This window comes from Monodelphis domestica, chromosome 8 (genome assembly GCF_027887165.1).
Source record: "Monodelphis domestica isolate mMonDom1 chromosome 8, mMonDom1.pri, whole genome shotgun sequence".
In the NCBI taxonomy this organism is placed as follows: domain Eukaryota; kingdom Metazoa; phylum Chordata; class Mammalia; order Didelphimorphia; family Didelphidae; genus Monodelphis; species Monodelphis domestica.
This window is the reverse complement of record NC_077234.1, coordinates 62,902,141-62,920,207: the sequence shown is the minus strand read 5'-3', so window position 1 is coordinate 62,920,207 and position 18,067 is coordinate 62,902,141. Positions and strand designations below refer to the sequence as shown.

Below are 18,067 nucleotides of genomic sequence, written 5' to 3'. Positions count from 1 at the left end.
TATTCTGTGGAAGGCACACACACACACACACACACATATGTACATAAAATATATGTACATATATATATATATATATGGAAGTGATATATATATATATCATTATAACATACTGTTTAATTGAAATACTCATATCTGGAGTCAGAAGATTGATGTTTGAGTATTGGATCTTCCACTTAGCCCAGTATAATATCATATTGTCAGTCATTTCCTTATGTATGGATAAAAAAAAAAAGAGAGAGAGGATTATCCTGAATGGTTTCTTTTTTTTTTTTTTTAAACCCTTACTTTCTGTCTTAGAATCAATACTGTATATTGGTTCCAAGGCAGAAGAGAAATAAAGGCTAGGCAACAGGGGTTACATGACTTGCCCAGGGTCACACAGCTATTAAGTTTTTGAGGCCAGATTGACTAAATTATTTCTAATGAACCTTCTGGTTCTAAATTAAGAGATACTAGGCAAAAGAAAGCATCTTGGAATCCATAAATGGGGATTTGTTGATAGAAGTAGTAAGAGTATATCATTTGTGATGTTGACCCATCGTGAAGCATGGTGGGAACAAATGGTATTGGGGAAAGGAGAGCTCATAGAGACATACTGTGGAATCCTGTAGATGTACTCAGCTTGGAGCCAGTGGAGTTTAAATCCCCCTTTAGATGTTCTGTGACCATAGGGACATTGCTTAAACTAGCTGCTTTTTCTTTTTTCTTTTTTTTTGGAGGGGTTCACATTATTTTATTTTTTAGAATATTTTTCCATGGTTACCTGATTCATGTTCTCTCCCTCCCCTCTTACCTCCCCATCCCAGAACAGACAAGTAATTCCACTGGTTTATACATGTCTTATTACTCAAAACCCATTTCCATATTATTTATATTTGTAATAAAATAATCTTTTAAAAACCACAACCCCAATTCATGAATCAAGTCGTTCATCTATGAAATAAGGGAATAACATGAATACCAACTTAAAGGGCTTTTTTGAGGCTCACCTAAGATTTTATTAGACCTCAAAGAACTATGTAAATGTTATATATAATACTTTCTAAAATAATTATTATTTATATTGTTGCTGTTATTATTTTAGAGTCCATATGGTCTAAACTCATTTTAAGGAACAGAATAATGAGAGATAATGATATTTATCTGAAATCATACAATTCCAGACAGCAAATTATAGGCAGAACCAGGGCTAGAACCAAATGAATCTCCTGAACTTTTTTTAAACTGTGCTGTTAGCAAGAAAGAAATCATCTATTAATATTCTAAGAGATCTTAATTCTGTCAGATAACTATATGCCTATGCATGAAGTTATAAATGCATATATGTATATATATATATATATATATATATATATATAGTAGTCTCTAATGTATTAATATCAATGCTATTGATGGAACATCTCTGAGCCTATGATACATCCTGAAAAAAGAACCAGCATATTAGTGTTGGACACATAAGTGACACAGTGTGTATATAGGTTCAGACCTGGTGTCAGGAAGACTCATCTTTATGGGTTCAAATCTGACCTCAGATACTTAATAGCTGTGTGTGAACTTGGGAAAGTCAGTTAAGAGTGTTTGCCTCAGTTTCTTCACCTGCAAAATGAGTTGGAAAAGAAAAGGGTAATCATTTTGATGTCTTTGCCAGTTAAACCCCAATTGGGCTCACAAAAAGTCAGACACACCGAAAAACAACTAAACAAAAAAGGTTAACATTAATATTCCTACTGAAAGTATATAATTCATTCTTTTTTCTAGCCAATATATTAGTGTGCATTCATCATTTTAAGAGAGAAGATAAAATCCAAACAGAATCACACTGTTTACATGAAAAGATAAAATAAAAATACACACATACACGATGAGTGTGTGTGTTTGTGTGTGTGTTGTGGTTAGGGCATAGCTTTTATATAAAACAGAAAGTTCATTGGGAGACCTTTAGAAATTAGGGTTGTTCATTTGGCAAATGCCAACAATTAGCTTGTGGCATCATCTCTCTGTAGCACTTTATTTCTGTCTCAGGAAGTCATTTAAAATGCTGTTTAAGACAATTTTACAGTTGATTACAGAGGAATGAAAGAACCAATCACAACCCAAGTGTGGCTAAAAAATACTAGTGATTTCAAGAAACTGGGCCTGAACTTTCAGGTAGGATAGTAAATTAATATAATACAAAAATACCTGCTTTTAATTACAAACATGTTGGTGAATAATTATTTTGGGGGAAGATTCACATTTAATTTGGAAAGATTTTCATCACACCCCACTCTGATAAGGAAATTAGCATTTCACTGAAAAGATAGGAATGGGCAGAGAAATTACTCTGGGATAGGGGAAGGAAATTATTTCGAAGGAATCATGAAAAGTGGCAGATCATTCCCTGAAACCTGAAAGATTAAAATTTTTTTAAATTTTATATTTTTTCTACATCATATGTAGATATAATCTTAATAATCATTTTCTGACATTTTGTGATCTATGTATGGAAGATTAATCTTGAATGGAAAAGCATTATAGGATTCCTATCATTAACTAGTTAGTTAGTCTAAGTCTAGGTATATACAATAAATTGAGGATATTCACATAAATTACTACAATATTTTTTCATTATTTACTGAGGCTTTACTAAAGAATGCTTTCAGCAGTATGGCTAATGCTAGACAATTCAAGTGTATTTTTGAGCACAATAATATTAGCTTATAATTTTATAGCTCTTTAAAGCTTATCAAGCGCTTTTTGTGTCTTATTCTTGACTTGAAGTGTTAGTACTCTACCTACCAAGAATCCATAAGGTAAATGATAACTGAATTATGGAGAACTCATGGATTAATTAATAGAGTAATCCTATTACTCTAGATTGGAATTAAATTTTTAGAAGACAACCTATAAATCTAATTTTATAATCACATTTAATCATTTATAAACATTCATTTTCTGAGACCAAAATTTCAATTTATTTTTTAAAAATCATTTAAAAAAATCATCCTCATTGTACATTGTATGTTTTATTTGTGAAAGAGTATCATCGCCAACAGAATCTTCCTTCTCTTATCCACATAAAACTGTTGAGACCTGTTGTATGATTTGAACTTATGTCTATGAAATAGAACTCTGCCCATTGTGTTTTCCTAGATAATTTTGTAATCAAGTCCAAATATAAATTTTTATCGCAAGTACTGTAAATCTCAGAGTAAAATTCCTGGTTGATACAGCAACTGTAAAATTCTTATTACCTAATTAAATTTATTTAGTGATTAAAAATTAGCTGTTAGCTGACTTGTAATTTGCTTTGTATCACCTGAGACTATGACTAAATAGCATGTCCATGGGCCACCTACAAATGTTTTCTGAGATGAACAATTACAACAGCAGAGATATGGAAACATATCAGCCTTTTGAAAAAAATCTAATTTTGCTGGTTCATATGTGATTATAACAGAATTAGGTTTGGGTTATATAGTGATAATATCTTCTCATTAGTGAATATGTCCATATGCAGAGATAACAATTTCTATCTCTATTTTAATCTATTTAATCAGTCAACAAATGATTAATAAGTAAAACTCTGCTTTACTCATTGTATTCTTGATTTTAATTGAATCAGAAGGAAGGGAAGATGAAGTACTTAAACTATAATATAGATGTCAAAGAAATTTTGAAGCTAATGGGAAATTTTGTTGTATCAGTATGTGCTTTTTACATTAAATATAAGTTATGATAAAGAGCCTTCATTAACAGTCAGGTAATAATTAGGAAAAAAAAGTACTGTGTATTAAAAATAAATGGATCTGGATTAAAAACTCTTGGGTTAGAATTCTGGCCCTGACCCTTCCACCTGTGTGACCTTGGAAAAGTCACTTTACCAACTAGTCTTTAGATTCCATATATATGATGGGGAGAGAAGAGGAGAGAGAAAAAGAGAGAGAAAAAGAGGAGAGAGGACAAAGAGAGAGAGAGAGAGAGAGAGAGAGAGAGAGAGAGAGAGAGAGAGAGAGAGAGAGAGAGAGATTATACTGTTATCTATTTGTTTATTACTTTTTTTTCATGTCAGGCACATCTGATTCTTCATGACCTCATTGGCTTTTTCTTGGAAAATATACTGGACTGGTTTTCTGTTTCCTTTTCCAGCTCAATTTACAGATGAGGAAACTGAGGCCAAGAGGGTGAAATGACTTGCTCAGGATCATACAGCTAGGACTTATCTGAATCCAGATTTAAACCCAGGACCTCCTGACTCTAGGTCAAGCTCTCTATATATTGAGCCATCTAGCTTGGCACATGACTACCCATTTCTTATACTAGGCAGTCTCAATGGGTCACAGGGTCATTGAATAATAGAGTTAAGGATGAAAGAAACTTTGGACATCATTTAGTCTCATATCTTCTGTTTTATAGATGAGGAAATGAAGGGTCTAAGAAGTAAAAGAAAATTGTCCAACTTCACACATTTAGGAAGTGGCAGAAATGAAATCAACCCTATACCTTTGCTTCTAAACTGAGTGTCTTTTCTATTATACTGGTCAACTGATAGCTTCTATTCATGAAAATGTATTGTAAGGTTAATGAAAAAGTGATAACCCTGAATATAGAGTAAGCACTTTGTATGCGAGTTGTCTTTCATGCTAAAATAAATCATTTCATAATATGATGTGCCTCACCTTAAATCTGTGAATCATAATATATATGAAAAAATTAAGAGTAATTAAATTGTTAACACTGAATGGTATAATGGAAAGAACCTTGGGTTTGAAATCACAGGACCTGCGTTTAAGGTCTGGCTTAATCATTTAGTAGAATTTTGGAAATAAATAGTTACCTCTTTCAGGAATTCAATTTTCACTACAAGGAGAGGTCTTGATTAGAAGCACTGTAAGGTTCCTTCCAGATCTAAGTTGTTTGATTTCTGAATTTAATAGCTTTGTGATCCAGGTGAAAATATAAACTTTCTTTTTAAAAAAAAATCCTTATTTTCTATCTTAGCAACAACTATAAAACAGAAGGGTAAGGATTAGGCAAATGGATTAAGTGACTTGCCTAGGGTGACACAACTAGCCTGAGGTCAAATTTGAACCCAGGTCTGACTCCAGGTCTATTTACTCTATTACTCTATTCACTAAGCCACATAGTTGTCCCAAGGCTTTAGGTGCATAAGATTTTTTAGTTATGAAGTAGTCATAATAATTCATGCATTCAGTATCTCAAAGGATTGTATTTGCTAATCTTAAAGTATTGTAAAATGTAATTCAGGTTTATTTTGGGGGAATCAACAAATCTGGGATAGGATATGATTTGGTGGCAAATATATTCATATTGAGATGGATAATATTTTGGAAAGAATAGCACAGGTCCATTTTATTTCATTTGCACTGTATAAACTAAACTTTTATTAATTTTTACATGAATCAATTTTTTTTTCAAACAAAAGCCAGCAAAAAATAAGCATCCAAGTATTTTTCAAGAGTTTACTTAGGCAAAGGTCTCTAAGTCAAAGAACTGATCTTAGGAGAGCTCTAGGAGATTCTCCTTGAAACACTTTCTCCAAACTACATACTGGATGGGCAGGGTGAGACAGTTAGAAGAGTAGGGGAGAGAAAATGATACAATTTCTGGACTCCCACTCCTTCTCCTCAATCAATTTTATATCAAGCAACGTGATCAATAAACTGACAGAATGAATGTTTTAACATCGGTAAGAACTTCAATATTTCAGAACATCATGGCCTTTTTTGTGTGTCTGCTAAGGCAGAAACATCCATTATATGAAGCCTCTAAGAGTCTCCTTCATAAGTTACTGTAACCAAAATAACAACAAAAGCATCCATCCCCTGGGTTTCTGGTGGCAAATTTCTTTGGAGGTAGCTAGCATAGAACTCCAATAGCTGATGCAGAATAGGTCTCCAGTTCTGTAACTTCTAGTTTCATAAGATCTTTCAAACTTTATTCTTACTGGCAATGGCTTTTGGGAACCCAAGGCTACTTATGGACTAAGGATGGGGTAGTAGAATAGGAAAAGTATAATAAATGCCATTATCTTCATTGAGAAAGGTGAAGTGTAGCTTTCCAACACAGCTTCATTCACCTCATAAGCTTATTGATTGTCAATAGCTACTTACTAATCTAATCCTCATAAGAGGATTATCCTATCCCCCCAAGTATAAGAAGACAGAAGCCACAAGTATCTCTTAATTCTATATGACCTCTGGTGGCTACTCAAAATGTCACTGATCTTCTCAAAGTACTTCATCCTATTAGTCCTCATCGCTGTTACTCCTTGTTGCCTACAAAGCTTGTTGCCATGCTTGACTATTTCTGAAGAGCATTTTGAAAGATGAATGAAAAAGGATATTTTGAGACCTTTGGGTTCATTCCCAGCTAGTGATATGTCCACATGGACTCACGATGGCATTGCAGATGGCACCATTCATGCATATATGTGGTTGAGTAGCAAAGGATAATAGCTTGCCACAGAATGGTCAACACATAGAGGCCAATCTGTGATTGAAATTTTGTTTTGTGTAGTCTACAAATCAGCCAGTCTGTGTACAAGTAATTGAAAGTCAAATCTATGTAGCCTTGGAAATTAAATTATACTCATTAAAAGAGATAATTGTAGAGTAAACAGAATATATATTTAATGATATCATATTAATTCAAACAACACTGTAATTCTGACATTGTTATAATAATAATAACCATAAGTCATAGAGAATGTCTTTCTAATAGCTCAGAAGGGAAATATTATTATTCCTTTTTCACATAGGAAGAAGCTCAAAGCAAGAAAAGTTAAATACCTTTTCTATTTTGACACAGATAGTCAATGACAGAAGTGGATACTGAGACCAAGGTTTCTCAGGACAGAATTTTCTTACATTGTCTTGTCTCCATAGTCAATTAACCAACAAGCACTGATTAAAGGCCTATTACATACCTGTAAATATACATTATGCTAGGTGCTATCTATTCACAAACAAAAATAAAATCATCCCTGCTTTTAAGAAATTCCTATTCTATTAGTTTCTATTCTATTTTCAAGTCATTCTATTTTTTTTTTTGTTCACCAGTTTTCTCTATCCATGGTATTATCTGTCCACATAATATGCAGGAGAAACAGAATTAAAAATGTAAAGATTAAAGCTTAACAAGAACAAGATCTGTAATACTTCTAAATACTGCTGCATATTTCTGCCATGTTATCCTTGGTAAATCATATTACAGTATTAGCCTTCTGTTAAATGCCTACTAATTTGAGGTTTAATCACTGAAAGGGTGTCATTTTTGGAGTTTCAGAAAGTAGCAGAGGTAGAATTCAATCCACATTTCCTTATTTCTCTGAACTCTGCAGTTCATTTGGGTGCTTTACTCATAATGCCTACTCAGATCATCTTAAGAGTTGGAATAGCTTTAAAAACAAGAACATCAACAACAAAAAGAATTGGGATGGCTTTAAGAAGTCATTAATACAAATTGAAATTGAATGGGAAACTAAAAACAACAACCCTTTATAAAGTGCCTACTAAGTGATCAGCCAGCCTCTCCCTAAATATATCTAGTGATGAAGAGTAACTATCCCACCTTTGTATATTCTAATTTGAAGAAAGCTATATTTGTTAGAAATTTTTTCCTATAAGGAGATTCCCACTTTTCCTGGACCTCTTTATTTTATTTTTTTAAATGTCTTGCTTTTTATTACCATGCCATATTATTAAGAGCTACAATCCAAAGAAGACTCAACAAGCATTTATTTTTAATTGAAAATTTTTATTTAATTAATTAATTTAGAATATTTTTCCATGGTTATAATATTCATGTTCATTCCCTCCTCTCCCCCCATCCCCTCCCATAGCCAATTCATGATTCTACTGAGTTTAACATGTGTCATTGATCAAGATCTATTTCCATATTATTGATAATTGCACTAGGGTGATCATTTAGACATTTAGACTAAATGTTAAGAGTCTATCCCCAGTCATATCCTCATCAACACATTTGATCAGGCAGTTGTTTTTCTTCTGTAGTTCTACTCCCACAGTTCTTCCTCTGAATGTGGATAGCTCAACAAGCATTTATTAAGAGATGCCTATATGTTGTGTTTTACACTAACATATACTCTGATTCTAAAAACTTTTTCATTAAAAAAAATAAAATAATTCAATGATAGGTTAAATGAGACACTAAAAATTAAAAAAAAAATTTAAAACCTGATCAGTTAGCATGAAAGGAACTCTATTAGAAATGAGAAATTTCTTCAAGTATCTATACTTTAAATAGCTTTGATTTTGTTACTCTGTATAAATTCAAGCAACAAAAAGCATAGCTCTTAATAAATGAGCTTTTGAAAAATGTCAGAAAAATCTGTTTGAGCTTAAACTGGCTATAATATTTCCTGAATGTATTTAGCCTGTTCCTCAAATTCTAATAACAATTTTTATATAATACCTTGAGCTTTGCAAAGCACTTTATATGTTACATCCTTTGATATTTACAATGCTGTAAAATAAATGCCGTCTATTATCTATTTTATAGACGAAGAAATTCAGGCAGTAAGAGGTTACATGATTTTCTTGTGTTCAAACAACTATTAATTGGAAGAGAGATTAAATTTATATCTTGACTTCAGTTCCAGACTTGTATCCACTGCATAGCCATAGCCTTGTCTGTCACAGGACTAATGCTTTCCCAGAACCCACCAGAATTAAAGGAATAAATGAAGATGTAAACTAAAATCAAAGTCAGAACCAACCAAAACTATCCATTTGAAGTTACTTTCAATTTCCCATCTCTAGTGAGTGATGTCTGGTTTGGGCCACAAGCTTAGAGAATGTTTTTTTTATCTTTTATTTTTCTTTTTTAACTCTTATATTCTACCTTAGAATCAATACCACATATTGGTTCTAAGGCAAAAGAGTTGTAAGTACTAGGTAATAGTGGTTAAGTGATTTGCTCTGGGTCACACAGCTAGGAAGTGTCTGAGGCCAGCTTTGAACCTAGTATTTCCCTTCTCTAGGTCTAACTCTCAAATCCCTGAGGTACTTAACTGTCCCTAGAATATTTCTTTTCTAAATGTATAAAATAAAAGGGTTAGCCTAGGTCCTCAACAAGAAGCACCTTGGACTTCGGGTTGAGTACATCTTCTGACAATGCAGATAATAGGTCTTCCCTGCATTAGTAGTTAACTTTTGGAAATTGCTGTAAGCAAATATTTTATCACCTCTGACAACTCATTTCATGATGATTCTCTTTGGAGTTAGTTGTGCTGGTCCCCACATGATTGCTATGCAGGCGATCACTGAGCTTATACTCCCCCACTTAAAGATTAAAGATTCACACCTTCTGTTCTACTTACTCTTTATGACCCAGGATAATTTCTAAACCATAATGAGGTATTGGAATAATATTTTAGTTGAGGATCATATTCCTTCTATTTCCATAATTCAGAGATTGACTTTTGGATAGTCAAATGTCCCATGGAGTTGTCCTTATTCTCTGCTTCCAGTCTGTCTTTAACACTGCTGCCAAATTATCATAGTTTGTGTATGTATGTGTATTTGTGTATGTGTGTTTGATCATGCTATTCTTATGCTCAAAAATGTACAGTAGTTGCCTGTCTTTGAGAGAAGTTGTTTCCTTGACCTGGAATTTGTGGCCTTCAACAATGTTGCACCACTCTACCCATTGTAATGAGTAGAAATGTGAGGGATTTTATAAAAGGTTGGAATGGATTAGTTAAGAATAGGGTCACCAGGAATTTAATTCCAAAGAGATTTAACAATTTATTTATAAAATATAGAAAGAGTGAAAGTAAGAAAAATCAGAGAGAGGATAGGGTAAGATATCTAGCCTAAGCACTAAGTATTTTGCTCTGGCCCTGGATCAACCCAGTCAGAACTAATTAGTCCTTGGCTGAAGGGGCCTCAGCTTTGAGCCAAGGATCTGGGGATGCAAGAAGCCTCTCTCAAGAGAGTAGGTCTCTCCTGAGCCTAGTCCCTTCAGAAAATCCAAGGAAAAGAGTCAGCCTTTTTTCACTCACCATGAGTCTTTCCAAAGGGAGAGGTTTAAGAACAGTCACACCAAGGCCAAGGTCTCAGGTCCAATAAGTAGATTCTTCACCAACCTCCAACTAGAACTCCGAACTCCAGAAAAATGAGAGAACTCTCCATGGGAAATTGTAACTCCTTTTCAAAGATACTTCTTTTGAGTCACTCCCTGTGCCTTCCTCATCTTTTATATCTACCAATCACAGCTAAACCTTTGCTTAGGACTGCTCAGGGGGAAGTCAGTTGATTCTGATTTGTCACCCACTATCACACACATGGGTCACAGACCTTCCCCACTTAAGGATTAAGTGGGATGTTTACACTTTTGGTGATTAAATCTAAAAATGGGCAGGGGAGTTAATTTAATCTTCACAATCAGGGGAGAGTTAATTTCATTTTCATAGTCAGAGGAGAGTTAATTTAATTTTCACACCATCCAGGTTTACTTCATATTACTTCTTTTGATGTATTCTAGCCTCCAGCTGGACTCTTCACCACTTTCCAAATATACTTTACATTTTCTTGCCTTTGTGTCTTCCATAACATTAATTCCTGTGCTTGGAATTTCCTAATCCCCCAACTTTGCCTATTAGATTCCTATTAGAGATAGGGTTTTATCAATAAAATATATTTATCAAGATATGGAAAGGATTTGAGGCTGTCTATTTCAGTCATCCCCTTTTATAGATGAGGTCATGGAGGTCCAAGGAAGTAAGGTCACAGCCAAGGTCAGAAAGCTAGTAAATGAAAAAGAAGGGAATTGAATCAACTTCTTCCTGACTCTTGCTATTCCCTCCAAACTTCATTTAGCTCCCATTCCTGCATTTGGTAAAAAAAAAATATTTCCATTCTTGAATATTTTTATATGTTTACTTTTACTTAAATTTTTTTCTTGGAAACCTAATTTATGTTCCATTGCATCAAATACAATGATATTATTATTGAGCCCAAAGCTGCTCAAGGATTCTTTTTGGCTTCTGAGAGCTCAGAGACCAGTCATTCTAATTTGGCCATTCATTGAAAGTGTAAGAAATGAGATTAAAATACTTTTTCTGAAGATTTCTTTGAAATATAAAATTCTAAGTTGCTCTAATGTTTTGGCAACATTTCTGTATGCAAGATTAAAATAATTGGCCATTATTTAGATCAAGGTAATATGAGTCATTAAATAGGAACAGGAGACATACAATTCGAAAACATGCAATTTATAAATGAAGCCTTTAGCTTTTTAAACCATTTTCAGGAGAATTCAGACAATACTCATTAAACCATGTTAATAAGCAACAAGATTGCCTTGAAAAGAAGAACAAAACCAACTATTACAATTAGATGTAATAAGGAAGTCTAAAAATGGAGTGTAAAACAGACAGATGAATATTTTGGAAAGTAATCTGTTTTCTTGATTAGACCTAAATTATTCAGGTACGAGGTCATGTCACATAACATTTAAAATTTTGTTAATTGGAATAAATCATTGTTACTGAGTAATTGTGATCTGTTCTAATTATTTTGAGACCCTTTGTAATATCCACTGATTTCTTTTCAGCTTTGCAGTAGAAGAAGAAATCTTTGACATGGATGACATTCAAAACCAAATTTATGACAAAAGGAAAAAATTCTATTCTTCTGTCACGTCTTGTTCATACTGTTTTCACTCTTCTCTTTTGGTAGGTGGCATGCATGCAGTGGTTGCATGGAGACCATACAATGTTGGAGATGATTGAGAAAAAGCGCTGCTTGTGCAAAGAGATCAAGGCAAGGCAGAAAACAGAAAAGGGGCTTTGCAAACAAGACAGCATGCCAATTTTACCAAGTTGGAAGAAGAATACAGGGACAAAGAAGTATAGTCCTCCACCATATTCTAAACAACAAACAGTGTTCTGGGATACTGCAATATGACAAAGTATGAGATTTTGTAAACTCCATAAGACTCTTACTTCACTTGTATAGGGGAAATGTTCCCCAGGCCTATTTAAGAGGGTGTTTGTTGACATCTATCTTATCTACTTGTGTTGAAATGACAACACTGTCCTTGGAAATTCATGTTAACTTGTGCTTACTTAAAATAAATCCAAGGCAATTAACTTTACCAACAAATTAAGACAAATGTGTTTATTAAGGATTTTTTTTAATCCAAAAGATATTTAAAGTGTAAATATTTTACTAATCTATTGAAAGAAAACACCGGAAATAGTACACATATATACATATATAATTTAAAGAGGTATCAAGAGTTTTACTATATAATGTATGAAACAATTTATTTTCTATTTTCTATGTAATCCCCTGTTTTCTTTTCCTTTCCCACCTAAATTTGTCTTCTGTACAAAAGCATGTGACTATAAATCATTGTTCAGCAGTATAATATGTGAATAAATCTGGTGCTGGGATGGTAGAAGTTGAATATCACCATATTCATTAGGCACATCTGTGACTTTTTTATTTTTATTAAAATTTTGACAGGAAATTAATGCAAATGTAGCACCTAATTTGGATGTTCATATCACATTAAAACCAATCCCTTTTGCTACATGTTTCTAAGAAGTTTATCTTAAATATCCTCTAATTTATATTAAATAATTGTTAGTCAACTCTCCAGAGGTAGTTATTTAGATGTATTTGGCTAACGTAGTAGAATAATTTTAATTTAGAAATGTCTGTAGGAAGACACTTCTTTGCATTGTTGATATGATTAGCGGAGACCAGGGTTCACTGTGACTATGAAAAGGGATATCAGAATCTAAAGAATTATACTGTTTTCTAGAAGGTTTTTAACCATGGCAATGTAGCCACAATTCCTGACAAGTGGAAGAAAAAAGGGTAGGGGAATATATGTTTTTTATTTTTTTTTTTGCCTGAAAAAAATGATTAAAGTCATGCAAGATTTGTTTACATGGATTTTTTTTTGTATGCTCAAATGTTTCTCAAATTAGCACCAGATAAGATAAAAAAAAAAACATATTTCTCTGGAATCACTCATTAGTTTTAAGATGTTCAGATCAGGGTTTTCCATGCAGAATTGTAACAAATTATGATACCATGACCACAACCAAAGAATTGTGAAATTTATTTTATTATTTTGATTTTTTCAAAGGAAAAACAAGCAGGGGATGGGGATAGATCCAATTGTATATGATGGTGGGATTTGTGTTAATATCTCCCAAAAGCAACTTAGTAAAAATATGAATATTGCCACGGATAAATGAAAAGTAAACAATCACATATATTTTGTATATTTAAATGACTATGCTTCTTAAATTTGACAGCATGAACATTCTTTACTAATCACTTTAGTATTCTTTGAAAAAATGTGTTTTTTGACATTATTGTCATATTGGCTTTCCTTTTTAAATGATATTGACAGCCATTCTACAGTGCTGGTCAATAAAACCAAATATAATAGAATTTCATAGTATTTTGTAATCTATATTGCTAAGCCTTGAGTAATGCTTTATCAGTAGAAGTTCCTTTCAAGCCTTTGAGATATTTTAAAGATAATTTTAATAATTTATAGCTAATGTATATTTTGATGTCCAAACTCAGAATTCTGTACAAGATGAGGAAAAACATAAGTGTTTGTGTATACATGTGTGAGTGAATATGCAGTGAATATTTGCAAAAGCAAATTAAGAGTAAGAGGATTTTCCATAATGGAGGTAGGAGAATAAAACAGAACCATCATTATATGAAGTCATGAAAAGGTCTTTAGTCCTTTAATATAGTTCCTTTCCATAAATTTCACCAGCTATATGTTGTTTTAAATTTAACCAAAACTGGCTCATAAGAATGAAAATTCTAATAAAAACATGTTGATTTAAATGAAAATGTTTATGATCTTAGGCATTTACTATTCCTTTATGTAAATCTGATCACAGTGATTCAATCAAGTCAAGTTTCAGGTGTAGTTCTCTTAAGAGTACATTTAGGACCAATGTTGTAATCCTTGAAATTTATATTGAGGAAATAAATTTTCAAGAAGACATTAATGGACTTTTCACTTTTGCCCAGTCTTTCTTAACTAGGTATTAGAACTGATATTAAAAATGACAACATGGCATATGGTTAACTCAAGCATAAGTGTTTAATTTGGATGGATCTAATCAAGTGTTGTGTCAACAAACATTTGATTCTCTGAATACCTTTTCCAGTCTCTTAAGTTAGGGCATATATTTGCATGTCATTTCTTCCATGCCCAATCCAAGTGTGTTGCAATTGGATTATATGAAAAAATGATACCATTGTGATTGAAGTCCTGAAACTTTCATTGTATGCCTATGAAATTATTGATTACATGTATCTAATCAAATCCAACAAGCATTTATTTATTTAGCAATTTGCATAGGCCAAGCACTGTGGTAGTTTCCAAAGACTCCCCCCACCACCAAAAAAACAAAAACAAAAAATTACCCTCCTTAATCATTCATTGGAATGGGAATGAATTTGAGTGAGAAAAGCCTTCATTAGCTATTTTGGATTGCTTACTCCAAAAAGCATTTCCCTCTTCTTTCATTATCTCTTTACTTGGAGCTTAAGAGAGTATTAAAGACAAGGTAAAGTGGAAAGACAACCTCTTGAGAACAATAATTTGTGGATCGGATCTGATGAAAGAAAGAAAAACACAAAAATATTCAAACACTTTGATTAACCTCATATTTATAACTACCTTCCATACTAAATCAGTCATGATATGTAGCTTTCCTACAGTCTACTAGTTCAGCTCCAAGGTTAAGGAATATCCTCAGTGGTAAGTCAGGGAAATGTATTTTCTGCAGATTCAAAACCTCAATCAAACACAAGAATACCATTATGTATATACAAAAAAATACAGTATATTCCCTGGAATGGAGTTCCTTTGTTATCATATAAATATAGGCTTCCATCTTTTCCCATGTAGATGCAATTGAAGTTTACATGAAATAATCAGTGATCTCTGGCACTTGTTGATAATGTCCATATTGGTAAAACCAGCTTATAAACCCTACTCACATCTTTTAAAAAAAATCAAATATATGTATGAAATTGTGCTCAGTCAAATAACTTTTTATTTTATTTAAGAGATAAATTCAATCAAACAGGGTCCTGTACATCCTAAGCATTCCAGATATATTTCTAGACTTAATAAAGGCTGAAATGACTAAATTATATCTTTTTAAATGAATTCTCCTTTCTAGACTCAGCTATACTCAGGTAGTAAGTGGAATATTCCTTCATGGATTCCATATTGTAAAGTAGCATGCTATTCATGTTTAGCTTAGGCTGTGTCTATATGCCTAAATTAGGTGGAGAGTTTTGATTTTCTTCAATGATCTCATGAGTGAAAATAGTTGAAGCTGTTTGACAAATGTGTCAAGTCAGAAGTCAAACATGTGCATATACAGACAAGTTTAGCATTCTCCATATACTGATAAGAAGGAGGTAGATATTCAGTGTCCTCAGATAGAATGCCATCCAAGTTTTTAATTCATGTCCTTTATATATCTGCATATGGAATGCAGATAGTCAATAGCTTTTAATACAAAGACCAATTCATTCTTACAAATACATTTTTAAGCTATTTGGGCCACAAAATGCTTCACCAACTCACTTTGCTGACTAACAGACCATGGAAACATGGTAAACCAATGACATAGTCCTTTCTGACCTGTCTTTACCATCTTCATGTGCCCTATAGTGCCCCAGTACAATAGCTTGCACAGAGGATGCAGTGGATAAGTATTTATTGCATCAGATTTAATTGAGTTGCACTGGATGAGAGGGCAACTTGGTATTTGCAGAACTGGGGCAATTAATAGACAATTGCCAACATTCCCAATGTGAAATCATTATATTGCAAACAAAGCAGCATTGTTTAAGCAATTAATGTCTGATATTTGTATATATGCATTCTATTTAATGCTTTCCAGAGTAAGTAGATAGTCAAAACAAATGAGTGGAATGCATTAAAGCTAATTTATAAACACATAATGTGTTTATATGAAAGCATCTTCAGGCACACATACAGTATGCCAATGGAATTATGTAAATCAATAATGGGCTAATAGGTTTTGCAATGAGAGGAACGGCTCTTGAACTCAATGGCTTGCAGAGTGGACCAAATTGAAAACAGTTTGGCATTTGGATCAATTTCTTCTTGACAAATAGGTATAGGGAGGGGTATAAAGAAGCAGCTGATGAAGTTTCCCTTTAAATAGCCACAGGTTTCAAATTTAGGGATGAACATCATCAGAGGAATAGAGTTGGAACTGGCCCCAACAAAAAGATATTTGAATAGTCTTTTGAGGTGTTTGATGACCTCCCCATAGTGTTGGGTTTCCTCATCCCTAATGTATCTGCATTGACACATGTATGCAACTACATACAGTATACATACTGTATATATTTATCAAATGTTTAGTATGCAATTCTTTTGTTCAGGACTCCTGGAGTTAACCTTTCTAGTGTAGCAAGTTGTGTAAAGTGCACTGTGATGACAAGAAAGCACAGTCAAGTCACAGGTCTTGTTATTCTTGCACTAAAAAAATGTGTTTACGTATTTAGCCACTGTATGTTTACTTTATCACTCTTTTTGAAAAATTTAAAAGAATAGCTACTAAGAAAATGATATAAGATAGTATGTTTTATAGTGGATAATGGCACTACATTTTTAAAAGACAGGGTTTTTAAAAGAGAGAAAACCATTCTAAATCCATTTCATTCTAATATAACATGTTTACCAATATCTTAATAACTGAATGTTCTATTGCTTTCTTCATGAGTCATTAGAAGTGTTGGGTCTGTGCCTGAAAACGTGCAAAGAAAGAGTAGGTAGCAGGTTTCTGTACTTATGTATTTCTTAACCATTTCTACATACGCAGTCTATACACAGATATTATTTCTTTTCATTTTGTACTTGATTTTTTAAGTGATATGTAATTATAAATGTACTTTGATACTTCTGAAGTAACAATACTTTGTTTGGGGGGATGGGGAAAGCGTTTTGATTTCCTTAGTGCATTGAGAATACTTTATAATCCTTTTGTGCTTACTGATTTGTGATCCAGTGTAATTATAATAAAAGCAATAGTTTAAAATAACGAGCCTTGACATTGTATGATTGATTGTGAATTAGTAAGTTCTTATTTCATGGGATTTTCATGGCCTGTGCCATTTTTTGGAAGCTTTTTTTGTGAGTGAGAGAACGAAGATGGAAAGAGGCAAAATGGATTTTCTCAAGGTATGTGCTCTTTTGGCACATAGGTTTAAGTGCACGCTTGAAAAAGAGGCCTCCTTGAGAGCCTTTGAACTCAACTTGGGAAGGGAAGAAGGTAGGCAGACAGTAAAATTAAAAAAGAAATTTTACAACCAGATTCCTGCAGTTTTGACCAAAAAACAGTCTTGCAGCAGACATGAATTAAGTCAGGCAAAGAAACACATAAGGAGAATGAGCTGATACTGATTCCCGGAGTTAGCATTTGGTCTGTTTATGAGGAAGTTTTAATTTTGGACTCTTGAAAGTGTCTGAGATATACAGTAAATAACAAGCATATACTAAGTGTCATTAATATAAAAGGGCTGTGAGGGTGAGGGTAAGGTCAGGTCAGAACCATGATCACAGTGGGGCATTTGAGACTTTTTTCCTAAGGCTTTGAAATTTAGAGGGAGGATGACAATATTTTAACTTAGCTTTAGGTAATACTAATTAGTTAAAATGGGAAACTGCCATAAAACAAAAAATTTCCCTAATGGCCACACTCAAAAAAAATTTTTACCATGAGGGCCCAACCTACCCTCCCTCAGTTGAGCAATGCCCCTCTCTGCTCAGCAACAGAGACCAATGTTCTGAGGACTCTGCCTTCCCCTACAAGAAATTTCTCCTTCCACAGGACCTTGATTCCCAAATTTGTGTTCTCTTCCTGAAGTTCACACTAAACTAAATTAAGCTTGAAGTTTTATTTGGAGACATTTTCCACCTTGTTTGCTTCAGCCTTATTAGGAGGTGCTTGGTTTTCAGAACTGCTCTGTATTAGCATGGGTTCATGAATTCATTTGGTATG

At 33.3% G+C, this 18,067-nt stretch overlaps 1 protein-coding gene across 4 annotated transcripts in view; it reads left to right on the top strand.

Annotated features, from left to right (window-relative positions):
- The window catches only part of NYAP2 (neuronal tyrosine-phosphorylated phosphoinositide-3-kinase adaptor 2), a 354,745-nt gene extending 337,638 nt beyond the window's left edge, over positions 1–17,107 (top strand). For all 4 annotated transcript variants that reach the window (XM_056807558.1, XM_001373958.4, XM_007502180.3 and 1 more), the window contains one exon: positions 11,706–17,107. In XM_056807558.1, the coding sequence (XP_056663536.1) occupies positions 11,706–11,933 (228 nt within the window). In that variant the 3' untranslated portion in view covers positions 11,934–17,107. The remainder of the gene's footprint in view (positions 1–11,705) is intronic.
- The last annotated feature ends 960 nt before the right edge of the window (positions 17,108–18,067 follow it).